Here is a 23,808-nt window from a genome sequence, read left to right as displayed (position 1 = left end):
GCTTTGTCAAGAGCTGACACCTACATTCCCAGCGTCGCAGATACCATCTGTGAAGCCATGCATTTCATCTCCAAGACAAATGTGTCCCTGCCTGCACAATCACACTTCAGGAAAAACTGTGCAACTTTGTGTGTAGAACAGTCCCTTGCCAACTCTATCTGGGTCAGTGCAGCCCTGCATGGCTCATACCATAGTTTGGCAGCTGTTAAATTATTTACTGCAAATTATTCATTCACCTTTAATAAACATCCATCTGCTGAAACCAGTGATATTTAGTTTTTTTTAGGGTTCAACCATGTGACATAATTCTGCAAGGTAGTAGACCCCTCAGTGGGAGTTGAGTGTTCTCAGCTCCTTGGAGATCATGCCTGTAGACAAAAGGGGTGAAATCCTGGACTCATTAAAGTCAACGGTGGTTTCTGTCAGGGAACCAGATTCCACGAATCAGGGGTAGTTAAAAGCAACAATTCCTTGCAAGTGCAGGCTTATTAGTCAAGGTTACATACAGTTTATCCTGTACAAACCTTATTCAGAGATGTATTATACATCCACACATTGACTTGATACAAGGCCTTTCCTGGGGGTAAAAATTGGTGTATACAATTTCCAATTTAGTAAAGTAGCTGAAACAAAATCTGTTTAATTGTCCTTACTTCGCTATTAATCCTGAACATGTACTTTTTTTGAAGTGCAACCCATTGTTTCAAGTTTGTGTAGTCTTTACCTTTGGTGTTAGTAAAGTATTCAGTATTCCAATATTGCCTCTTGGTGGTGATGGAGAAAATACTAAGCAGGTATTATATAAAAAAGCACTATCGCTTTTGGAAAACTGGCGCAAAATCTGAGTTACATGAATTATTCCTCTTGTGTTTTTTATAAATGTTAAGTAACTTTATCAGAAGTATTAAAGTGATCATTTAGTGCCTTCAAAATATGTCTCCTCCCAAAGAGCAAAATCTTGCAATCTGAAGTCAGGCTTCATGGCCAGATGTAGATCTCCTGGGTCTTCAAAATCTGAATGTCGATTCTGAAGTGACATGATGCTGAATATTGTCTCTTGTTAGCAAATGAATGCAATAGAAAAGCTGTTCATTCAGCAAAGAATATTCAGTGTTTGTTGTAGTGAAGTTCCCTAATTGTCCACGCAAATTTTAAAATCTGCATTTAAATAAAACAATAAAAATCAGTATGAAAACAACTTGTTAATCAAAAATGGCTCTGCAGTCACTTATATGGACCTCTTCAGAAGTAAAAAGAAAACACACCCCAGCAACTTTAATGGATATGAATAATCTTAATAAGTTTTTAGGTAAAGTGTCAAGTAAAAGAGAGATATTGCAAAGGCTTTATAAATTCATATCCAGATAGATTGTAATTTGAATTTGTGCATTATGTCAAATGTTATATAGACAGAATTCTTCAGAATTAAAACAAAAATTAATTTCTTAAAATATTGTATAATGGCAACCAAACAAGTTATTTTTTATGAGCTGCGACTCTTGGCCTACAAATGCTCTGCATAAAAATGAAATTCCTGTAGCCACCTAAACTTCTCATTAGATAGTCATTTGTTATCTATATTCAAATTTCAGAGTAACCCATTGAGCTACAACATGAACTCTTCCTTTATATTACTCCGTATAGTAGGGTGATGGATATAGCCCAAGGAAATTAGGTTGGACAATATTAGATGGATGGCCACATATGGTGGTATCAGTACATCAATAGGCTTAGTCATGCTTATTGTTGTCAGAGGGTAAGTCACACATTTCAACATTCAATAGCTGTCATTTAAGTTTGTCATGTTTGCTTTGCAATGTTATCCCATTTTGTTCCTGAAGATTCCTGAATCAAGTATCCAAAAGCCCAGCAACTCAGTTTGCAAATTAGAATTCAGACCGCCTCCAAAGGATGTAGGAAATGCTAAATCAAATTATTGAACTATTGCCAAAGTTCTTCAATGTGACACACACACTTTCTCAAACACTTTGCCTGAAAATGTCACTCATGTACACACTATAGGGTATGTATGTATGTGTACAAATAATATATAAATAAATAATGGGAGGGTATAGAGTGGGGGGGAGAGACAATAAAAGCAAAGTTACTTCTTGAAGTATGAAATATGTTCCGATTAACCTCGACTCGTAGAAGATAGAGATGGGAGAGATCTATTAGCTCATCTTGTCCACCTGCTGCTTAATGCAAGATAAGATAGTTCCCTGCAAAATATACTTAAGTGTTCCAGACTAGTTTTATGTGACTTGAGTAGTGGACCTGCCATTCCTTTGGGAGGCTATTGCACAGTATAATTGACCTCAGTATTAGGCAGTTTTCCTTAACTCTCACCCTAAATTTTCTGGTTTCAGAGTAGCAGCCGTGTTAGTCTGTATTCACAAAAAGAAAAGGAGTACTTGTGGCACCTTAGAGACTAACAAATTTAGCTGTAGCTCACGAAAGCTTATGCTCAAATATATTTTTTTAGTCTTTAAGGTGCCACAAGTACTCCTTTTCTTTTTTCTTAAATTTTCTGTTTCTTAGTTGCATCTCATTACTTCTACCCTCTTTGGTATATATTCAGTTCTGGAAACTAGTGAAATCCAAAGCAATTCCTTGACCTCTTTGTTTTTCATACTTTTCAGATACTTGTACAGAGTCATCCTATTTCCGCCCCGTCCTCCCCCCCGCCCCATTCATTGTTTTACCCAGAATGATATATGGAGTTCTTTTATCTTTTCCTTACAAGTCAATTTTTCCAGTAATAATCGTTTTTGTTGCTCTGCTAAGAAATCCCCCCAGTTTGTTGATGTTCTTTTTTTGGGATGCCTGAAAATGTACACAGACTTAATGGCTGCAAAGAGATTTGGTGTCTGTGCTCATACAAGACAAACACATTTTGGTTTTGATTTTTGATTTAAAAAAATTTTTTTGGCTATCATATACTGATACTCAGTTTGCTGTTCATTATGGTCATGATCTAAACTAAAGTCTGTTGAAGTCAATGGGAAAACTCCTATTGACTTGCATGAGCTCCATTACCCCAAGATCCTTATTTGTCATTATGGCTTTCCATGTATTTTCCTTCTGTTGTATGTCTGTATTTTAGTTTATTTTTTCTAAGGTGTGTTTTCTTACTGTTTCCTAGGAGGAATCTTATTTTGTTATTTCCTGCCCATATATTTGTCCTTTCTAAGGGCTCAATCCTGCAATATGCTGGGTGAATAGGACTTCTCTTGTGCTTAAAATTAAACATGAGCTTAAGTGCTTTATCAGGTTGTAGCCAGATTGCTTAGCAGCCTCAAGATTGAGCCCTATAAGTCTCTATATTTTTCTCATAAGTGATGTTTAACAATACCTCCTGATTTAGCATCATATTTTAAGGGATAAAAAGCTCATTAGTTGAATTATTCCAGATGATAAAAAATATGGTGTCAAACAATATCTAAAATAGTCCTTGTAGCACTTATGACATTGCAGTATAAATAATAATAATAATAAATTTACAGCTCTTCATCCAATTTTTAGTTGATACCAGAGTCAATTTCCATTAAATACGCAAGTAAGTTTTTGAGGCAATATATAAAATTCTTTGCTAAAATCTTCATCTTCTATTGTGTTTCAAATACAAATATGCATTAAGTGCTTTTCTGTAGATATCTGTACATGTTCTTCAAATTTTAAACTAATTTAATCTAATGTCTGTTGTCTGGTTGCAAAAATAGAACTCTACTTCCTCTGTCCTCCAGACCAAATTCAGTTTTTTTATCTTGAGTAAACAACTCCTGTCCAAAATTCTGCATTTCTCCTTGCCTGAGATCTAAATACTGTTTATAAGTATTTGATGAAGATATATTGTGCCTATCTGTGCCTAATGATGCATTAACCAGAGTAAATGATGAGTGGCAGTTTAATCAATCCAGTACCTTCAGTAACCAACAAGGGCATATGGAACATCATTTTTTAATCTCCTTCTTTTCAAACTGACTGAATACAACTAGGGATGGATCTGAACTGTATCTGTTGTTTTCCTTTATTCTCTAGAGGTAAAGGAAAATCTTTGCATAAGGTATTCAATCTTTGAGAAGTAGAATCAGAAAATAATGGTGTATTATAAAAGCTTTCTTTCTGAATAAATTTGAATCATATCCTGTTGCCTTTAAAATAAAATTATTGCATTATTCAGTAGTGGCCTATCCATTCTGAACTTAGTAAAGAATGTGGTCTCTGCTGGTGATCTTTACCGGGTTGTGTCTACAAATATTCAGTGAGACATTCCCTCACTTAACTGAAAACATGCAATCTGTTTTCATTAGGAGACTTTCTTCCAGACACACATCTCACAATATACACAGACATGTAAAATTAAATGTTGCTCCCTAAATAAATCATCATCATCATCATGAATAAGGGAAAAAACAATGTTTAATGATTATATTCCAAACACTCGATTTCTGAGAACAAAGTTAAATTAGAGGTTAAGGTTGGGACTTCCAAAGATGACTATAGGACACAACTTGGATTTGAAAGGAATGGTAGTAACATGGTTAAATCCTCTAGTTGCTTTTGAGAAAGCTTAACGCATATGTAAAATGTGTATAGCTCTAAATAAAGCTGTTGGATTGACAGATTTTGTTAAAATGTTCTCTCGTGTGCATGTGCACAAATGAGTTTATCTATATTGCGTATATATAATGTGTGTGCATGGACAAGAATAAATACATTTAGAAAAAATGTAATTGAAATAAACACAATTAAAATGTTCTATCAAATCATGCATCCCACTAATACCTAAATAGACTATTAGCTCTTGAACATCAAATCTTGGAGAAGATGCAAATCCCCCTTGGAGCAGAGGGAAAAGAAGCAGATGAGGGTCTGTAGCTTCCCCTGGGGATGCACAAATGCCTGAACCAACTGACAAAACCAGACCCTGGGGAACTACAGAAGCTTGTCTCAGTCTCTCAGAGATATTTTCTCTGCTGCTGCCCCTCTTCCTCCTGCGACCAAGCCACATCTTTTTCAAAGCTGCTGTGGAGCCTTACTTAAGATGGTCCAAGGTTTTCACCCTAGGTGAATGGATCCTTTTTATATATCATCAGTGTGACAACTAAGCAGAAACTATTTCTTGAAAAAATGTTTGAAAAAGAGACTATTTAAAGGTATGGATTGGTTTTCAACACATTCATCCATTCCAGTTGTCATCCTGCCATCCTTGTACAGTAGAGTGGGATGATGTAATGCTGGTGTTAGAGATAAATGTTTAATGTATTAATTATTTAATCTCAAGAAAATCTAATATTGTATACTTTTTTTTTAATAGGGGAGTGGGTTGTATCTTTGTAGAAATGATTCAAGGAGTTGCTGCTTTTCCTGGAATGAAAGACATTCAAGACCAACTCGAAAGAATATTTCTGGTAAGTTCTTTATTTCTGGATTAACATGTATAGACATAAAATGCTACCTTACAAATGTGAGTAATAAAATGTGGCTATTAAAACCCCAGGGAACCATTTGTAGTGTTTACTTTTCTTTACTGGAGCACAGGTGTCAAACACCCAGCCTCAAGCCAGATCCAACGTGCCCTGATACATTTTTGAGACTTGCATGACTTATTCGGATTCTGCAGAATCCAAGCTTTCATTTAAAAAAGATGTTTCCAGCTCTCCTGGCCTTAAAGAAAAGCTTCCAAATGCGAGTCCAGTAAAAAAAAGATGCCATGTTGCTATGCTGAATCTGCAAACAGTCTAAAATAATGACTCAGAGATGCCCCCATTAATATTGAGCTATTTTAACGTTAACATTAACTCTTTTATTGATGATTATTTTGTGTGATGGAATAGACCATGGTGTGGGAGTGAAACCCATGAAGGTTGGGTGAAAATTGAGATTTGCTGCAGGGATGGAAATGCTGAGGGAATAAAAAAACAGGGAATACAAAGACTGAGAAGGAACATAAGGATGGCAGAAATAGTGGTGATAAAGTTGGAGTGTGTTTCCCTCTGAGTGATGCTTTATTCAACAATAAAGTACTTAACGAATATAACTGACAGAGCAGAGAGAAGTGCAGTACCCAATTCCCACCACTGCAGCCTGATTGGTCCATTCATGGGCTGCATGGACAGCTCTTTGGTTTAATGGCACCTCCACAATTGGGAAGTCAAGTTCATAGTGCTCCTCCCAGGATCTGCCACCACTCGTGCCAGTTTTCTTTCCCCACCGGCCCTCGCTCTCGGGTGGTTTTGTTATTTTTGTGTTTCTACTGCTAGATTTCCCGTTTTGGCCAGTGCCCTTTTAATAGGTTAGGAAGAATGTTGTTTACTTCACAGATCAGTAGTAAGCTATGTGAGTTTTTTCTGCTTCTTCAGAGGCCTCAGGAGCTTTGCAATTGTTTAGCAGGTGCCCAGTGCAGATTAACTGAGGTGGCCAATACAGTCCCAAATGCTGGCCTGGTTGGCTTCTGATTGGACCATTGTTGTTTGTTATATGGCAAGCAGGAGAGGCCTCCAAAAGAAAGGCCTCTCACCTCAGCCCTAGCGCAAAAAAGGGGAATCTGGGGCTTGCTTGGTCCTGATGCCTGGGTGGATTTAGCAGGAGGGGTTGAGGGGTAGTCTCTTCTGAAAGATTGCTCTGGCTTTGTGAGCATTTGTTTGTGAGCTGTTCTAGATTTATCCTTCCAGGTTAGCTTGTGTGGGAAAGAGCTGCCTGACAGTTCCTCTCCTTGTTACATCATAGCTACTAAAGGTGTGGCCTTCCTTCTAACCAAATCTGTGTGGTGTTCTAGTCACTGTGATGCCTGGTCAATTAATATTGGACACCTGCTGTAGTGAAGTACGGTTCAGCTCTGAAAAGCAGCTCTAAAAATGGCAGCATAGAGCTCCTTATTTGTTTGTCCCTCAATGATTTCTACATCACAGTTTCTCAGTCTTTGAGCAAAACATGCTTTTTCTAAATGTCAGATCTGCAAACTCAACGTAGGATGTGAAAGTCGCATTATGTTCTTTCTTCCTTGTCGAAACACCTGTGCAGCTAGACCCACTGCAATGTAGAGGACTAAACTACTTCTGTGCTGTATGTGAGCAGGGTCTGAATGAGCTCTCCCCTGACATCTAGTGATGAGCTTGGAGAAAAGACTTCAGGAGCAGACTGTGTTTACATAAAAAGAAAAGGAGTACTTGTGGCACCTTAGAGACTAACAAATTTATTTGAGCATAAGCTTTCGTGAGCTACAGCTCACTTCATCGGATGCATCCGATGAAGTGAGCTGTAGCTCACGAAAGCTTATACGTGCCACAAGTACTCCTTTTCTTTTTGCGAATACAGACTAACACGGCTGCTACTCTGAAACCTGTGTTTACATAGACACACCTACTTTGCCTAGGTGTGCAGCGGATGGAGCTGCTTTGTCAAAATGATTGATTTTGGCTGATTTTTTGGGTTACAAATCACTCTAGTATTTGCATGCAGGGGAAATGAAATGCTGTTATCCTTATTGTATGAGTAAAGGACAGCAGAACTGTGCTTAGCATGTCCTGATTGAGTTGGACACCCTAAACTGAACCTCACTTGCCAAGTATGGGATAGGGGATGCCAACTCCCAGGGAAGAGTAGGTGGGGATAGATGTTCCTACTTGGTGGTATGGACTCTGCCTAAATAGTCCTAGACACCATTTGATCTGTTTCTCTCCAGCGTTTTATGGCAGAGCTGATTAGACTCAGTTGAGAGTCCTTGTTTTCTGGTTGGTGATTCCTAGAGCTGAGATCACTGTGGAGCAGATTTAGGGGCTAAGCCTTAGACTTTGTGTGAGGACAGTAGAAGATACCACAGAAATTGCACTGGCTGTGAGGCTCCCCGCTAAAATGGCTGAGTTCTGGGTTAAGTGATGGAACCTCAGAACGTGGCATTGCAGGAGCAGTGGCAACAGAGGCATTGCTCAAACTCCACCTCCTTCCCCAGCGGTGGGAGATGAACCCACATGAATGCACCTCAGAACTCTGGGTATTTGCTAACCGTGAATGGGGTGCGGGAGAGGGGAGCGAAGTGTTACAGGGAAAAGTCACAACACAACACAAATATGTTCCTGCAAGGTGGGAAACTGAGGCAAAGGACACTACCCAATTTACTGTGGGGTCTGGTTTGCTTATGGTTGTATGCTTTTGAATGTGGTTGTGGTATTTTCCCAAATTAATGCCGAGTTCTCTTTCCCTTTTCATAAGAGTTCTCTTTTGTTATACATAGACTCTGTGCTTGTGAGTGGGGAAGTATTGCCTCTCCGTTTTCCCAGATTACTGGGAGGGGGCTCAAACTGGTCCTGTTTTGTATTGTTAAGAGGCACCCCTAAATATTGAGCCTGCCCCTTGTTGCTGCTGTCTCCACCTGGCAGAAGGGTTACAATTAATTGTAATGTATTGTCAATCAACTTCTGTTCAATATACTAGTAAGTAATGAGTAAAAGCTCTGCTTTATTAAATTTGTGCACTACTCATTTAAAGTGTGGAATGTAATTTCACCTCCTTTTTTTCTCTTCTCTTCTATTTTACCAACAAGTGAGACTTTTAAACATGGATCATATTAACCAAATACTCAGATTTTTGAAAATATTATTGACATTGCACAATAATGTATTTTGTTGAAATTAAAAAACTTTTTAAAACAATAAATTATTGCTACATTTGACAGGGTCAGTACAAGCATGTATATATCTAGAATTTTTTAAACGTTTTGGTCATTCTCAAGCTGATTTTTTGTGTGTTGTTTTTTTTTTGTTTGTTTTTTTTCCTGGAGGGGGCTTATTTGGTAAAATACCACATACCATATTAAATTAATGGTCTTCTAAATTTTACTTTAGAAGAAAAAGGTTTTAAACTGTAGCTGCAAATAACAAGTTCAGCCTTTCAAATAACTGGGGATAATTTTTTGACCTGGTCTCTTTAGGTCAGACTGATCTTGTCCAAGCTTTAAAATAATAAAAAAGAAGCTTTTTGACTTAGCCGTTTATGGCATGTGGTTAACCAGAGTTAATTCTTAAATCCTAATTAAAATCCCTTTAAAATAGGGGTTTGTAAAGGAAACTTCTAGCCATCCGTAATTAAAGTGCCTCTCTAAAATACCATTTTCATAATTAAGAGTTTAAGAAGTTATCTATTTAAAAGTTATAAAACAAGGGATTATTCTTGTTCCCTTTGTTTCTGGACAGAAGGATTAAATTCATTCATTCTCCAGTGAATTGTGTACACTAAGGTGGTTAATAACTTTGAAGTGCAAAATTAATCAGGTTGCTATTTAAGATAACTAATACAATTAACTCCCACATATAACAGCTATGAAATACAGATCAGCCAGCCAAAGTAGTCTTTTCTGCAGAGACAAGGTGGTGAGGCAATATCTTTTATTGGACCAATGTCTGTTGGTGGGAGAGAATTTTAGTTCACATTTTTCACTTCAACAGTGGATGGTTTCATACAATATTGTGGTGTTCTGAAAGCAAATATACAATACAATGTGCCACTCCCTTTGAGCCTTTAGTTCTGCAGTGTTCTGAGGTCAGGTATTTTAAAACATACCTCTTGCAATATAAAAAAAAATACATCAGTAAGATTCATTACTCTATACCAGGAGTTGAAATATGATTGAATTTCTTTTTCTTACAAACTTGTATTTTGGAAGGAAATGCACTGATTAATATTTAGGACAACTAAATGTAATGAGATGTGAACAGAGTGAGCCTGTGAACAGCAGTTCCATGTACTTCTCAAATAGCTGGCTCTAAATCTATTTTCCATTATTATGTAAATGTAATTAAAATAAGCAGTACCTTAATTTTCCACAGATTATCAAGTGCACAATAAAGAGCATATTCTCTAAGTGCTCTTCCATTTCTCCTCCTTATCAAGAATAGAATACATCCCAAAACCTGTATTTCTGTTCATTTATGCTTATGTATTAGTTTTTTACATTTATCGGGGGTTTAATGAAACTGATATGTTTAATGGACTAGGAAAAGAGGTTGATCTTCCTATTACTCTTCATGCATTATTCTGTTCATTGATTTTCCTTTTGGTTGTTTTTTAACAAGAGCACTTCATTTGGACTATTTTTACATATGCTTATTTTAAATAACTTCAGGAACCAAAATCAAGTCTAATACTGTAACAGGGCTGCACACTGTACATACACTTGGATTTAATTTCAGATTGGGGCCTGATTTAGTAATATACAATATACTGTGAACTGAAAGTTGCAAATTACCATTTTAAAGTACACATTATTTGTGCCCCGGTTGTCAGTTTGTAGTGGATTTGTTTTACTCATCCAGACACTAGAACGTATGGATAATCTTGCTTAAAGAACTATGTGCTTATTAAGTAAAATGGAGGAGTACTTGTCACGGAGCCACAAATTCAGTGCTATGCCCCAGCTTTGGAAGAGTTTCAAGGAGGACCCCTTCAGTGTGCCAGACTCTCCTAGGGAATCTCACTCGTCCTCCAGTTTAAGCCATGCGGGCTTCACCACCTCAGACTAAACCTTTGGGCCTTCCGCACTCCTGTTTCACACCGTGAGTTCTGTTCAGCTAGTCCCACTGAGAGAGACCCCTAAGGGAGACTCATACAATCTTAGGGAGCAATGCACCTCTGAAAGCATCCGCAGCTAACGTTTTCAAACAGTAGGGTTTATTAGTCAATTGGAACACAGCATAGGAAGTCCTTGATCAGCATAGAGAAATGATGGTTACAGCATATTCCCTTCTGGGTAACCAGAGCCCAGCCAAGCATTGTGCAAGCTCTGTCTCTCACAAAGCAAACACTTCACCAAAAAGGGTGCAGATGTGCTTTTGACTCTTTAATATTATAATCCTATAAGATATAATCAACCAGTCCTCAACCTCAGAGCATGAACTGAATGCCTGCAGTCATCAGGATTTCCTCCTTTCACCCCATGTGCAGCACTGCACAATTGGCTAGGTGCATCATTATTTTTTTATTTTGTCTGTCTCTGAGGCATTACATACTGGCCAACACTAAGTGCAAGATACTAGGCTTGTTGCACCAGTAGTCTGATCTGGTATGGCAAATCCAACATTCCTATATATTCAAGTAATTATATATACACAAGAAGGTATGCAGCTTAGTCAACTACTGAAGGATTCTCCAAGCAGAGAGGGAGCTTCAAGTGGCATTCAGTCAGGCTGTGCCAGGGGTATGATTAAGAAAAAAATGTCATGGTCTGGTTATGCCTTTACTCCAGCAAAGAAATAACTCCTTGGGGCTTTTGGGAATCATCACAAATTAGCTTAAGACTACATAAAATTACACTGAGAAGTGGCATGGCATCTAGACAGCCCAGGAACAGTGGTGTACAAAGGGTAACCTGTGCATTCCCTCTCCTAAGCTGCACTGACTGTATCTTAGCCATGGTCAAAGATCAGGTCTGGATAGCTTAATATCTATGTTTCCACCATCTGCATCACGTGCCTAAACTAGACCAGGTTTGACTCCTGTGCTATTTGTTCTGTGCCAGTTTTGTTTTTTTTGTTAGAGGGAGAAGTAGCTGGGTGCAGCTTTTGGCTTTATCTCACTAAACCAAGATTCTGGGAGTTACTAGAGAGCAGAAGGAATTTGCCCCATGTTATTAAATCTTCTTTTTTGGAAAATAAGCAACATGTGAACTGCACTTTTTTAGCCTTTGTGCTACCCTCAGAGAGTGGCTACATTGCTGCCATAGGTGTGATTGTAGCTCAGGGAGGCATGCCTGTACTAGTTTTAATCCAGCTAGCATGGCTGAAAGTAGCAGTGAAGATGTGCAAGCCCATCTGGAGCCCTGGGTACATACTCATGTTGCTAGACCACACTGGGGTCTGTGCCACAGCATCTTCACTGATGTTTTTAGCTCTGCTAGCTGGATTAAAGCTAGCATGGGTATGCCTAGCTGAGCTGCAGTCACGCCTCTGATTTCAGTGTAGACATACTCTCAGAACTACTTTCCACCATAGGGATGATACAAAGACAGGTCTTCTGATACTGTACAAATTCCCTGTACAAGCGGGGTAGCAAAAATCAAAATGCTGCTCTGACTATAAATGCAGACTCACTGGGCAAATGTGGCTGTGGAATGAATAAGCTGGTTTGTTCATGACAGTTCAGGTAATATGACACAGCTGGGAAGCTAGTTCACAGCCAGAATCCCCTCTCTTCACTGACATGCATGCCACAAAGTATTGCAAACCCCTCCCTGATTTTGAATGACAATACTTTGCTGTGTTCTAGCATACATGATATTACAAATAATAATGAAAAGGAAACTATATGCGTTTTGTTCATCCCAGAAGCATGATGCCAAAAAAAATCATAAATTTCTGCATGTATTTTTAATGTGAGACATGTCCTGTGTTTGAAATTTCAGTGCTGGATATGAAAAATTGTCTTTTCCTTTAAAATAGCATGAAATTTGAGTAGCTGTGGGGGAATGTGTGTGTGTTTGGTGAGAAGCGGGTAAGATTTATTCTTTATATAACTAACTGCAAGAAAAAAAGGAATACTTGTGGCACCTTTGAGACTAACAAAATTTATTTGAGCATAAGCTTTCGTTAGCCTGTAGCTCATGAAAGCTTATGCTCAAATAAATTTGTTAGTCTCTAAGGTGCCACAAGTACTCCTTTTCTTTTTGCGAATACAGACTAACACGTCTACTACTCTGATAACTGCAAGAAGTATGTCACCACTGTAATATTGCATACTAATATTTGCATTGAAACTCTAATGTTAATAGGCATTTGTGAAGCCGTTGAGCTATTTCATTGTGGTTCCACATCTTCATATCAGTTATATCATCTGAAGCCTGGAATAACTTTTTTCAGCAAACCTGGCGCTCATTCAGTCAAGTGCTGGGCCAGAAATGTCATTGTAGCACATTCTGTTAAGAACACCTCTTCTGGAGCAATAATGCTGAATCCAATGGGTGAATATTTTATCTATTATTTGTTTGAAGTTTACCTATATAATGTACACTGTTTGCCCAACTTCATCAAAGTCTCCTCTTTCCCCACAACTTTTAATGCATGCTTTCCTACTACTCCTAAAAACTTTGGTTCCCAAATACAGCTTGTTTGGATCAGATGGAACACATTTGGTTGTGAGGCAGAAGTTGGATGTAGGTTTTGACCTTGTGTGTTTCTGCGTGGGACTCTGAGGAGGAAGTTACTCTCCTCTTTGAGCTTCTACTCCTTGACAATACACATCCTTGTAAAATCTTTAGACTTTTATTCTTTATTTTGGATACAAATATATCATTTAAAACTAAACAGAACAGAATATATTATAGAAAACCACTATGTACTGGCAAGGACATGGACTAGATAATCTAAAAGAGTGTTCTTTTTCTAATGTCTGTAATCATAGGATAGGGTTTTTTTTAAAGAAGGTAAAAAGATGCATTTGAAAGTTTGTAATATGGGCAGTTGTTTTCTGTGTCTTTTGAAATTCTTCTCCTTGATGCTTAGATCTAAATAGTAAAATTTCAGGAACTGAGAAAATAGTCAAAGCTGGCATTGATTTCTCTTCCCTTGAATATGTTTCATGTCTTGTAAGTTGCTTTTGATTTGTGGATTTTGGTTTTGCACCTCTTTCTCTCTATGCTACTGAATATTTAGAAGGAGAATGCCTCTAATTCTTTTCAATGGGCAGCTTCCCTCTTAATCTTATATAGAACAGAGTACAAGAAGACTGAACATGGATGAAAAGGGGCTCTCCAGCCTGCTCCCCCCTCGCAGGGGAAAGTACAGTCTTCCCTGAAGGGCTATGATCCCTTTCCCCTTCTTCCCCCAACAACTTCCCTCCTCCTCATGAGAACAAAAAACAATTTTCAAGAGTAACCAAAACCATCATTAAAAAAGAACCAGAAAGTTGAGCTGTCCTTCCCACAAAGTGTAAGGAGGATGAATAAAAAATAAGTAACATACTGTGCCAATTTACCTATAGACTTCATGCAGCCATAGAGTGTACATAAAATACACATTTTTATTTTTGCAATTAGTGATGAAAAAAAGTAAATAGCTGCCCTTTCAGTTACTTTCTCTGATTGCAGAACTGCCATTGAATTAATCACCGGCACCCCAACCACTGCGTAACTAATGATGTCAATAGGAATAGCATGCATGAGGGTTACTGTCATTGGGCTTTTAATTATCAATAGAGCTGTAGTGTTCACCATTGTTCAATACACTACTATAGATCCAGGTTAGTGATATCCTGGGCCAAACCCTGCACCTTTGGAGATACACTTGCTTAACTTAAAAATTTCAGTCGATTTCTTCACCCTTACAGTGGCAGCAGATCTTATACCAGGCTTGTCCTTTGATTGTTTTTCCGTGGTCTTTGCTGCTGACTTGGCTGCATGCAGGGTTTCTGGATCAGCACTTCTGCCAAATGTGGTCAGTGTTTTCCTTGCACATCTCCATGGCAGTGATAAAATTATGTGGCCATGCAATTTTAGTAGTAAAAGGATAGACAGCATTGTGCACATTCAAGGCCATGTGATACCATCAGATCCACACTGGGGAACTCCAAAACTTTTGGCTCTTTTATTTATTTTTGCCTGACAATGGCTCTGACTCCAAATGAAGCTTCAGGAATAGGAAACAAATTGTTTTGCTATCTCCTTGTTCCACCCTCCACCTCTGCCCTACCCTGTGCTCCATCTCAAAAAGAGAATTGCATGTTGGTTTCTGTTTGTTATGGCAGCCCCCAAAAGAAGGTATTGTCTGACCCAATGTGGGTGATATTAGCCAGCACCATACTAAGCTGTATTTATATCAGGTGAAACAGGAAGATCTTTAGCAAGTCTAGTCAGTGAGAGTTAATATCAATGAAGTAGAGTATCTTGTGCTTAGCATGTTATATGTATAGCCACTGCCCAATTGTCTAGCTGCAGCATATCTTACAAAAAGTCCAGTTTTGTAATGGATGTTAGTCCCATACAGACATGCAAAAAAGACCCTCTATTTTTTAACAATGAAGATGAACTGATAACATATTAAAAGTGAACTGATAATGTGTTAAGTGAACTGAAATGCAGCTCAAAAATTGTTTGCAATCCCAGTTCATTAGCAGATGCATGTGTAGACATACCCACCACAAAGAAAGGACCTGACTCTACAGCCCTCACTCATGGGTCTTTTTGAATTCAGTGAGGTACTTGCAAGAGTAGGGATGCAAGATTCAGCTCCAATACGCTGTACTGTCCTAGTTTTTGCTTGACTTGAGTTCAGCCATTCGATGTTTTAATATGTTTTTCTGCAACTTTTGCAGTTATATTGCTAGCACCTCAAACACTGCAGGAAGCTGAATTCTTTCCAGGGCTCCAAGTGTTTGCGATGTGCTGTTTATCTCGTATCTGCCATATTTTACAGATTTCTCAGTGTTTGCGACTGTGCTGTTTATCTCATATCTGCCATATTTTACTTGTTGAAAGAAAACTATGCTATAATTATAAACCAATATTGTTTCACTTCCAGGGTTGACTGTTGCATCTAAGGAAATAATTATAGGCTGCATTTTAAAACATGGGGAAGGGGCAAAATCAGTGTAGCTCCATTGATTTACACTCGATGAATATTTTTGCGTGCACACTTTTTGTGAGCTGTTTTCTGTTCATACAGATGATGGAATTTACACGTGTAAAACCCATCATTTTTGTGCACAGATGACATTGCACAAAAATCTAGGAGCAAGTGATTTGTGTGTGTTGAAATGGAGGCTTAGTAGAGGTCCATTTGAACATAAGCATTCATCTGTTTGTAGTTACGCAAAAGTCAACAATGGTCTTGTGTTACAGTGAAGTAGTGTTGTGATATACAAGTTATATGTGCTTTTCCTTAATGCAGCAATAAAATGTGGTTTTATTTGTTAAGGAAGTTGATAAATCAGATAGCGTTTTCAAAAACTGGTTTCCATCTTTTTTCTTTTATAAAAAAAGGAACAAAGCATAATACAGTGGAAACTTTCCACACCTTCTGTTTTGCTTGAATCCCAGTTGCAATTATAATGCTAGCAGTGTAGGCAGAGGACCAGAGTGAATGCCAAAATTGTTGTTCATCATTAGACAATTTTCGATGATTTTGGAGACAAATTAAGAAAATAAGAGAAATTTCAGGTCTGTTTGCACAAGATTACTTAAGGGCTTCAAGATGAATAACTTAATTTCCCCACATTTCACACTTTCAGCGTAAAGGTCTCAGTACCATCACGTAGGCCCCAATTCAGGAATGCATTGCTATTCAGTACAATCAATAGGAGCTATGTACTTGCTATGAGTTAAGCAATCACTGAAGTGCTGCCTTGAATAGGGATGCAGTTAAGTAGATGTGTAAGTGTTTCCTGAATCAGTGCCACAGAGTTTAAAAAATGTAGAGCTCTATTCTGCAAGGTGCTGAGCACTTTCTGTAAAACGGAGTGTCCCCCCACTCTGTGGCATTGATCTCAGCACCTTTCAAGACAAAATCATCAGATGTGCTTTGAGAATTCTAGTATTCAAGAGCCAATATTTAATCCAGTTTGATTAGGTCATCTGCATTTCTGGTTCATTAAAGGAAAATAGTTAAATAGCTTGGATGTTAAATTTGACCTCCTTTGGAAAATTTTATAACATTCTCCTCTAGATTTAAATATACATTTTAAGATTGTACCACATAGTCACCAAGTATTCATAATAAAAATAAATAAGTACAGTATTGTGATACTTTTGCTCTTTACAGCAGAGCCAAGCAATAAATCAGAAGGAGCACGTTTTAACAAACAAATCTTTTCTCCAGAACTTCACCAACTTCTTTCTGTAATAAGATAAAAGTTACAACCAGAAGAGCCATGTTAAGTTTAAGCTGCATTGAAGACTTCAGAAAAATCAACACTTGCCAAATGGAAAAAGACAAAATCTGTAGAAGAAAGATATATGTTCATGTTTGTAAGGGGTACAAAACAAAAATTTGGAGGGTAAGAAAAGTACCTGACAGTCACTTTCATGTTCATATCAGTGTGATTGGTGTTGGAACCAAGCATGCCAAAATATAGGGTGTTGTGATTAACTCTTGTTCATTGGTTTCTTCCTTTCCTACTTTTTTGAGTGCTCGTATTCTCTGATTATCTGGAATAACTGGCTGGCCTTATGAAAACTGTTTCTTGGTGGGCAGTTGCAGAGAGTAAATGTCTCTGTTTACATTATTTGCTCTAACAGTGGGCAGCTGCCACAGTGGAACAATATTTTGGCTGTCACTGTCTATTTCCAAATACTTGTAAGCAAGAAAGTTTACGGCATGTACTGTTTTCCAGAAAGTAGATTGATCAGAATTATTCACTGTGCATTTTCTGTTCAAAACACAATTCAAATAGCTATTGCAGAAAACTCCAAAATGTGTCACTGAGAGATGAAACAGATGACTGCATGAGGCAAATTGTTACAGAATAGTGTGTCATGATCTTGTAGTACAAAGGGCCATGTACTCTCATAAATGAGGATGGCATTGATGATGATCATATCCAGAGGAGAAATAAAAGGAAATGTTCTTTTTAAGTGGTCATTTGTTGTACTGAAAAAGTACAGTTCGATTTTTATAACTTTGTCAACTGAGAAACCAGTTGGCATCCAAGATTTAAAGGGGACACACTTTCAATTTGAATGCACCTTACTGTATGCTAAAGATTACCATAATGGTTTTTACAACTGTACTTCCTTAATTTTTAAAGAACCTCATATTTTGAAAATATTTTGTAGGTGATCTGACTGTTAGTGTGTGTGTGTGTGTGTGTGTGTGTGTGTGTGTGTGTGTGTGAACCTTTACATGTGTGTTACAGGTTGGCCCTGTGCTCTTATGGTGGGCATCAATGTGTTGTGAGTGGACCCAGTCACTAGGTCCCATGTGCTTCCAAGCCACCTCGGTCTGGACTGAGTTTAGTTACTGTTTCTAGCTTTGAGTCTCTTGGACACACTGTCAGATTCACACCCCTTATCAGTGCCCTTCTTTGGCATGTGGGACTCTGCAGTCCCGCTGCCCTGGACCCTGAAACCAGTGCCTCGGGCATCCCAAGGCACCCAGTCACTTGCACACGTTCCCACAGAGCTCAGCTGTGGCTGTGGGCACTCTGGGCTTGTAATTTAACGTCTTCGGGAACAATGTGGCAGTAAAAGAAGGAATACAGGCTTAGCAAAAAAATGTCTTCACCACAACAATCTTTACTCTTAAAGCATGCAGGAGTTCTGGAACTTTGCAAATAATGAAGTCCTGAGATGCACCCTCCCCTACACTGATCTCAACCCCTTCTGTGAATCTGAGGTTTGTCTGCATTTCAGGCTGGGCAGAGTCTCTCATGCCCTCCCTCTCCTGCACGTGTAGTTTACAAATGATGATAGTTGGCACCCCCTGCCCCCCAACATCACTGTGCTCCCCCCAAATAGAGTCTCTGGCAAGTGCACAATAGAAACTTTTGCCACCATGGGGGAGCGGGGAGGAATGTTTTTGTGACATTATACACTGGCAAACGCCCTAGTGTCGGTGCCATTATACCAGCCAAAAAGTGCTTTTTTTCCACATGTAGCTTATTTCACTCAGGCGACTGGCATAAACAATAAAGGGAAAAGCACTTTATTGCCAGCCCCACTAAAGAGTTTGCTGTGGTGGCTGTACAAGCAAATCTTTTCTAGTGTATACTAGGATTCTGCTCCTTACCATCTGCTCAACTGGAAAACTCCAGTCACCTCCCCCAGCCATATGGTTTTCCCACCACTTAGAAACCTCATTATAAGATGGCTACTCACCCTGTTTTTGGTAGTTGGATTATTTTATGAAACTTTTGTAAAGGGAAATAGAATTATTACCACACAAGTGGATTAATGGGTCCTCTTTATAAAGGGAAGTCATTCAAGAGATCCTCAGTAAAGATATTGTTGTCATCCTGCTGTATACTCTGCATGTGCAGAATTCATGTCCCCTGCAGATTTCTTTACTTCCCTGTAGAAAAATGACTTTCTGACAGGGAAGCTGCAAGAGCAGTCACGTACCCCTCCCTAGCTGGACAGGTACATCGTTTCAGGCACCCAGACCAGTCAGCAGAGAGAGAAATCATCGCAGAGCTGTGGACACCCCAGCCAGTGGCTCATACTCTGAGCCGGGATCGCTACTAGTCCTGGCTGGTGGAAGCAGGGAAGGACGGGATTTCCTCTTCCCCTGCAAGGAGTGGATAGGGATGTGTCAAGACCCACCCCCAGAAACCTCCCCCAGCTGCACGAAGCTCAGCTTCCTCCCCTGCTTCCTGCCTCCATCACTCCTCAGCTGTGGGGGGAGGGGTCACTGTATGGGCAGCTGTTCCCCATCCGCCCAACTCCCATGCATTCGGACCTCCCGTACCCAGAAACCCCCACCAAGCCTCACTCCATACATCCAGAACCCCCTAGCCTTCCATACTTGAACCCCACAACACTGAACCTCATCCTCTGCATCTGGAGCCCCCCTGCACCCTCACTGAGCTCCCTGTATTAAAACCCCCACCCTGATGAGGCCCACCCCTGCACCACTGATCCCCAACTAGCTGCACCCAGACCCACACCAAGTCCCATTCCCCCAACACCCAGACCCTTCTGATGAGATCCCCACACTCAGATCCCTCCACTGAGCCCTAACCACTTTCACCTGGAAGCCCCTGCAGAGTCCCATTGCACTTGCCTCTGGAAACCCCGCCCCCCCCCAACAAACCTCTGTGCATCCAGATCCTCCCACACCCTAGACCCCCCACTGAGTTGCCTGCACCTGGATTGTCCCACACAGAATCTTCTAACCCTACACTGAGCCCCTCCAAACTTGGATTCTGCCTGGTTGAGCCTGGCTGCCCTGTTCCTGGTGTACTTGGCGCAGAGGGGCAGGGCCCCAGTGTGTTTCTGGGTAGGCCCAGGCCTTGTGCTGTGTCAGGGTCAGGTGCAGCCTCATCACTGAGTCCGTGTTCTGGGAGTGGGAGGGTAGGGAGGCTGCAGGGTGATCGCCCAACTTCATACAACCAGTGGCCTGTGCTCCCCATTCCATGCTGGAGCCTCTGCATTTATTTATTGACAAATAAAGCTTGCAGAATTTTGAAGAATTTTAAAATATTGTCCGCAGAATTTTTAATTTTTTTGGCACAGAATGCCCTCAGAAGTATCCTCCTTCATAGTAGAATTCACTAAGCCATTTGCATAATATAAAATTTTTAAATCAACTTTAAATATTCTTCTGTAGAATAGAATAGAATTGTTTTACAACTGTTATTAATTAGCCAGCATTATCACAAAAAAAAAAAAAAAGCAAAGCTTACTGAATGTGTTCACCTTCCAGAAGGGTTAAAATACTGGTCATTTATTTTGTCTCTTCCTTTGACTGCCTGTAATTCAAAGCTTGCTGCTGCAGCTGCTACTTTGTGTGCATGTATGAGGGTATTTAGTTGCACTTATTAAGCAGACATCCTACTTGTGTAGTCATTAAGGAGCCCATGACACTTTTTATGAGAGTGGAGATGGTGAACTTCAGTCTCCTGACCAAATTCCACCTTGGATAGTACTCTCCTCACTTAAATACCCCTTGCAGTTTCAATCGGATGCTGTTCTTTCTTTCTTGTCCCAAACTGTGTGGGAGCATTGCTGTGAGCTTGTTTCTCATAGGAGCGGTGCCAGTAGGATGCTTCTCACCCATGCGTAACACATTTCTTTGCAGGCTGCTGCAGGTTGGTCAGTGATGCAGAAGTGCAAAGAAGGCTGGGTGTAAAGCCAGAATAAGTCAAGTGCTCCTATCCTGAGGTATTAGAGTTTTCATAAAGTCCCTGTGCAGTATTACTCCATATGGCATGTCATCGGATAACAGTAAATAGCTAAAAACCTAAAACAGCTGCAGCAAGTATCTACTTAATGTGCTTTCTGCTTTGTTTCCAGAAGTATTAGGAGACAACCTTTTCTTTGGAACCAGAATACCACAACTGCTCTTGTTGTTAGTACTCATCCACTTAGTCTTCTCTCACTTCTCGTTGATCAGAATATACTTGTTTGACACTTCCATGGTATTCCTGCTATTGCTGCCTTTTATTAATAATGGTATCTTAATAATAATCCCCCACTGTTAATTCTTCCTTCCTCCTACAGTCCAAGAGATCAACTGTGACCACACTAAAGTTACTTACTGAAAGTTTGCTTTCTCTCTTTAATATCTAACTTAGCCACAGTTATCTTTGTTTCAACAGGGTAGCATTTCCCATCCTACTAATTCACTGAAGTCTTTGAAATGCACCTCTCCAGTACTTCTGTTGTAATAGCAACAATGTTTGTAATGAAGGAATTAACATAATCAGTACACAAATCTAAAGCAGAGCTGTGCAAGCCTTCCAGCATTCTGTGGGCTTTCCCATGGGGCTGTATCACAAGCCATACATGTGTAAATGATTTGCCCTTACACAAATATAAACTCACAGTCAAACTGTAGGTATTGCCTGTGAGTTCATGAGAACTTGAAAGAGTTCTTTGCACCCAGAAGTGGGCCATTGACCAATTGTGGGATTTACAAATTGAAGAGGAAAGAAGCATGCTGAGGGGGAGCAGAAAGAGAAAATTACTCATAAATAATAAACTTAACTTTGCCCAAACATACTTTTTTATGTACAAACGTAATTATTAGCTGGTTCTTTGTGCTATTAAGTTCTGGGGGTTTTTTTTAATCAAATATTTCTGGAGGGAGAGATTCTCCCTCTAGAGAGATTTATAGGTTTAAGTTTGTGACATTGCATTTCACAATGTGACTGGCTGAGGAGTGTCATACATTTTTCCAGATAACATTTTTAATTAAGGTCTATATGCCAACCTGTAAAGTTAAGGCTGTATTAATTCCCCCTTGATCCTCAGTTGGAAATTCCACTATGGTGAAGGGAGTTCAGTAGACTGTGTACAAAGAAGGCTCTTAAGTAGTAATTAAACTTGTAAAGCTACTGTTGCATTCAGCATCACTAAGTGGGAAAAATTGTATAGGACACCTTATAAGACCACAGCAATTTTTTCTCTTGTGTCTCTACCCTCCCCCCATCTTTGTGCTTCTCCTTTCTCCCCCCTCACTATATTACTCTTCTTTACTGTTTCAGCAGTTCCGCATTTTTTGTTTTGGTTTCATTCTGGTTACCCCACTCCTCCCACCATTATCTTAGTCCAGGCCCCCCTACACAATTCCCTTTAGGCAGTGGATCCTTTTGTCCCCAGACCCCCACTGCTCCTCTTTACAGCTGCCTTTTGTGCCCAGCTCCCTGCTATGTTACACTGTGTGGAGAAGTAACTGGGAAGAGAAGAAGCGAGAGCACAAGCACTGGAGAGGGTGTGCGGAGGGAAGGGACATTGCTTCTGAGACACTTTTTAAATAGGGGGGACATATCCCCCACTTTTTACAATCTGAACACATTCATAGCTGGGAGGGAGCGCATGGTGGCCCAGCCAGCATCCAGGTCCCACTCTGCTTCATGCCACATGCAGCATGCTGGCCAGGTCCCACTGTGTGTCATGATGCTTGCTGGGCCCATGGCGGAGACACCTCTGGGTGCCAGTAACTGGCTGGGTCTGGGTCATGGGATGGATTTATCACCTGAGAGCAAGGGCCTCACCAGGAGGGAGGCTTAGGTAAGGAGCAGGAGGCATAGGCTCCAGGACAGTTGGCCTATGGGTGTCTCCCTGGACCGCCCACTTTTGCAGTCCTTCCAGCACCAGTGAGCATGAGGGGAAAGTGTTTAGCAGGCACTAGCAGCTTCAGGGAAAGTGTCTCGTTTTCTCTCAATCTCCCCTGCTGAGCAGTATGTGAAGAACAGGTGCTCAGAATCTGTGTTGATGATCTAAGTGTAAATGCATATATAGCCCTACAAAGAGCTTCCCTAACATGCTGGGGTATGTCTACACTGCACTTGTGAGCCAGCCCCCCGACCCAAATCCACATATTTGTGTTAGTGGGGCTCTGCTAGCGCGCTAAAAATAGCAGTGTAAACACTGTGACTCGGACTTGAGCTCTCAAGCTGGGATCAGTTTGTGTTGAGCTTGGTGACATGAGGAGGGAGGCTTCAGAGCCTGAGCTCCAGTCCAAGTCATTGTTTATACAGCTATGTTTAATGCAATACTGTGAGCCCCACTAACACAGGTCTGTGGACCTGGGCTGGGAGGTTTTCTCCCTGAAGTCGTTTAGATGCACCAGAGGTTCCCTAGTCAAACAAAGAGATGCTTAGCATGCTGGAGGAGCACGCCCACTGAATATACCTCTTCCTATAATGCAGTTTGCTGCCCCCTGCATGCCAGTTTTGTCTTTAGCAGGGATTGTGCCCTTGGGAGAGCAAAGAGGGAGCAGTCTTGGCACTCTACCAAGATCAAAGGCTGCGGTTGTGGCTCGCTCATGCATTGGTTACATAGAGCAGTGGTTCTCAACCAGGATACGCGTACCCATGGGGGTACGCAGAGGTCTTCCAGGGGGTATATCAACTCATCCACATATTTGCGTAGGTTTATAACAGACAACATAAAAAGTGCTAGTGAAGTCAGTACAAACTAAAATTTCATGTGTATACTGCTCTACACACTATACACTGACAAGTACGTACAATATTTGTTCCAATTGATTTATTTTATAATTATAAGGTAAAAAAGAGAACGTACGCATTTTTTCAGGAGTAGTGTACTGTGACACTTTTTTGTATTTTTATGTCTAATTTTTGCAAGCAAGTAGTTTTTAAGTGTGGTGAAACTTGGGGTACACAAGACAAATCAGCCTCCTGAAAGGGGCACAGTCATCT

The 23,808-nt window shown here is 40.0% G+C and overlaps 1 protein-coding gene across 6 annotated transcripts in view; it reads left to right on the top strand.

Moving 5' to 3' along the window:
* CDK14 (cyclin dependent kinase 14) overlaps window positions 1-23,808 on the top strand; it is a 512,169-nt gene that overhangs the window by 325,985 nt on the left and 162,376 nt on the right. For 5 of the 6 annotated variants that reach the window (XM_038392686.2, XM_043509345.1, XM_038392687.2 and 2 more), the window contains one exon: window positions 5,321-5,414. In XM_038392686.2, coding sequence (XP_038248614.1) covers window positions 5,321-5,414 — 94 coding nt within the window. Of the gene's footprint in view, window positions 1-5,320; window positions 5,415-12,816; window positions 12,953-16,748; window positions 17,060-23,808 lie in introns of those variants that run through there. The other variant, XM_043509346.1, reaches the window with a different exon arrangement.

The sequence above is a fragment of the Dermochelys coriacea genome, chromosome 2 (genome assembly GCF_009764565.3).
Source record: "Dermochelys coriacea isolate rDerCor1 chromosome 2, rDerCor1.pri.v4, whole genome shotgun sequence".
Taxonomy (NCBI): domain Eukaryota; kingdom Metazoa; phylum Chordata; order Testudines; family Dermochelyidae; genus Dermochelys; species Dermochelys coriacea.
This window is presented reverse-complemented; position numbering and strand designations above follow the sequence as displayed.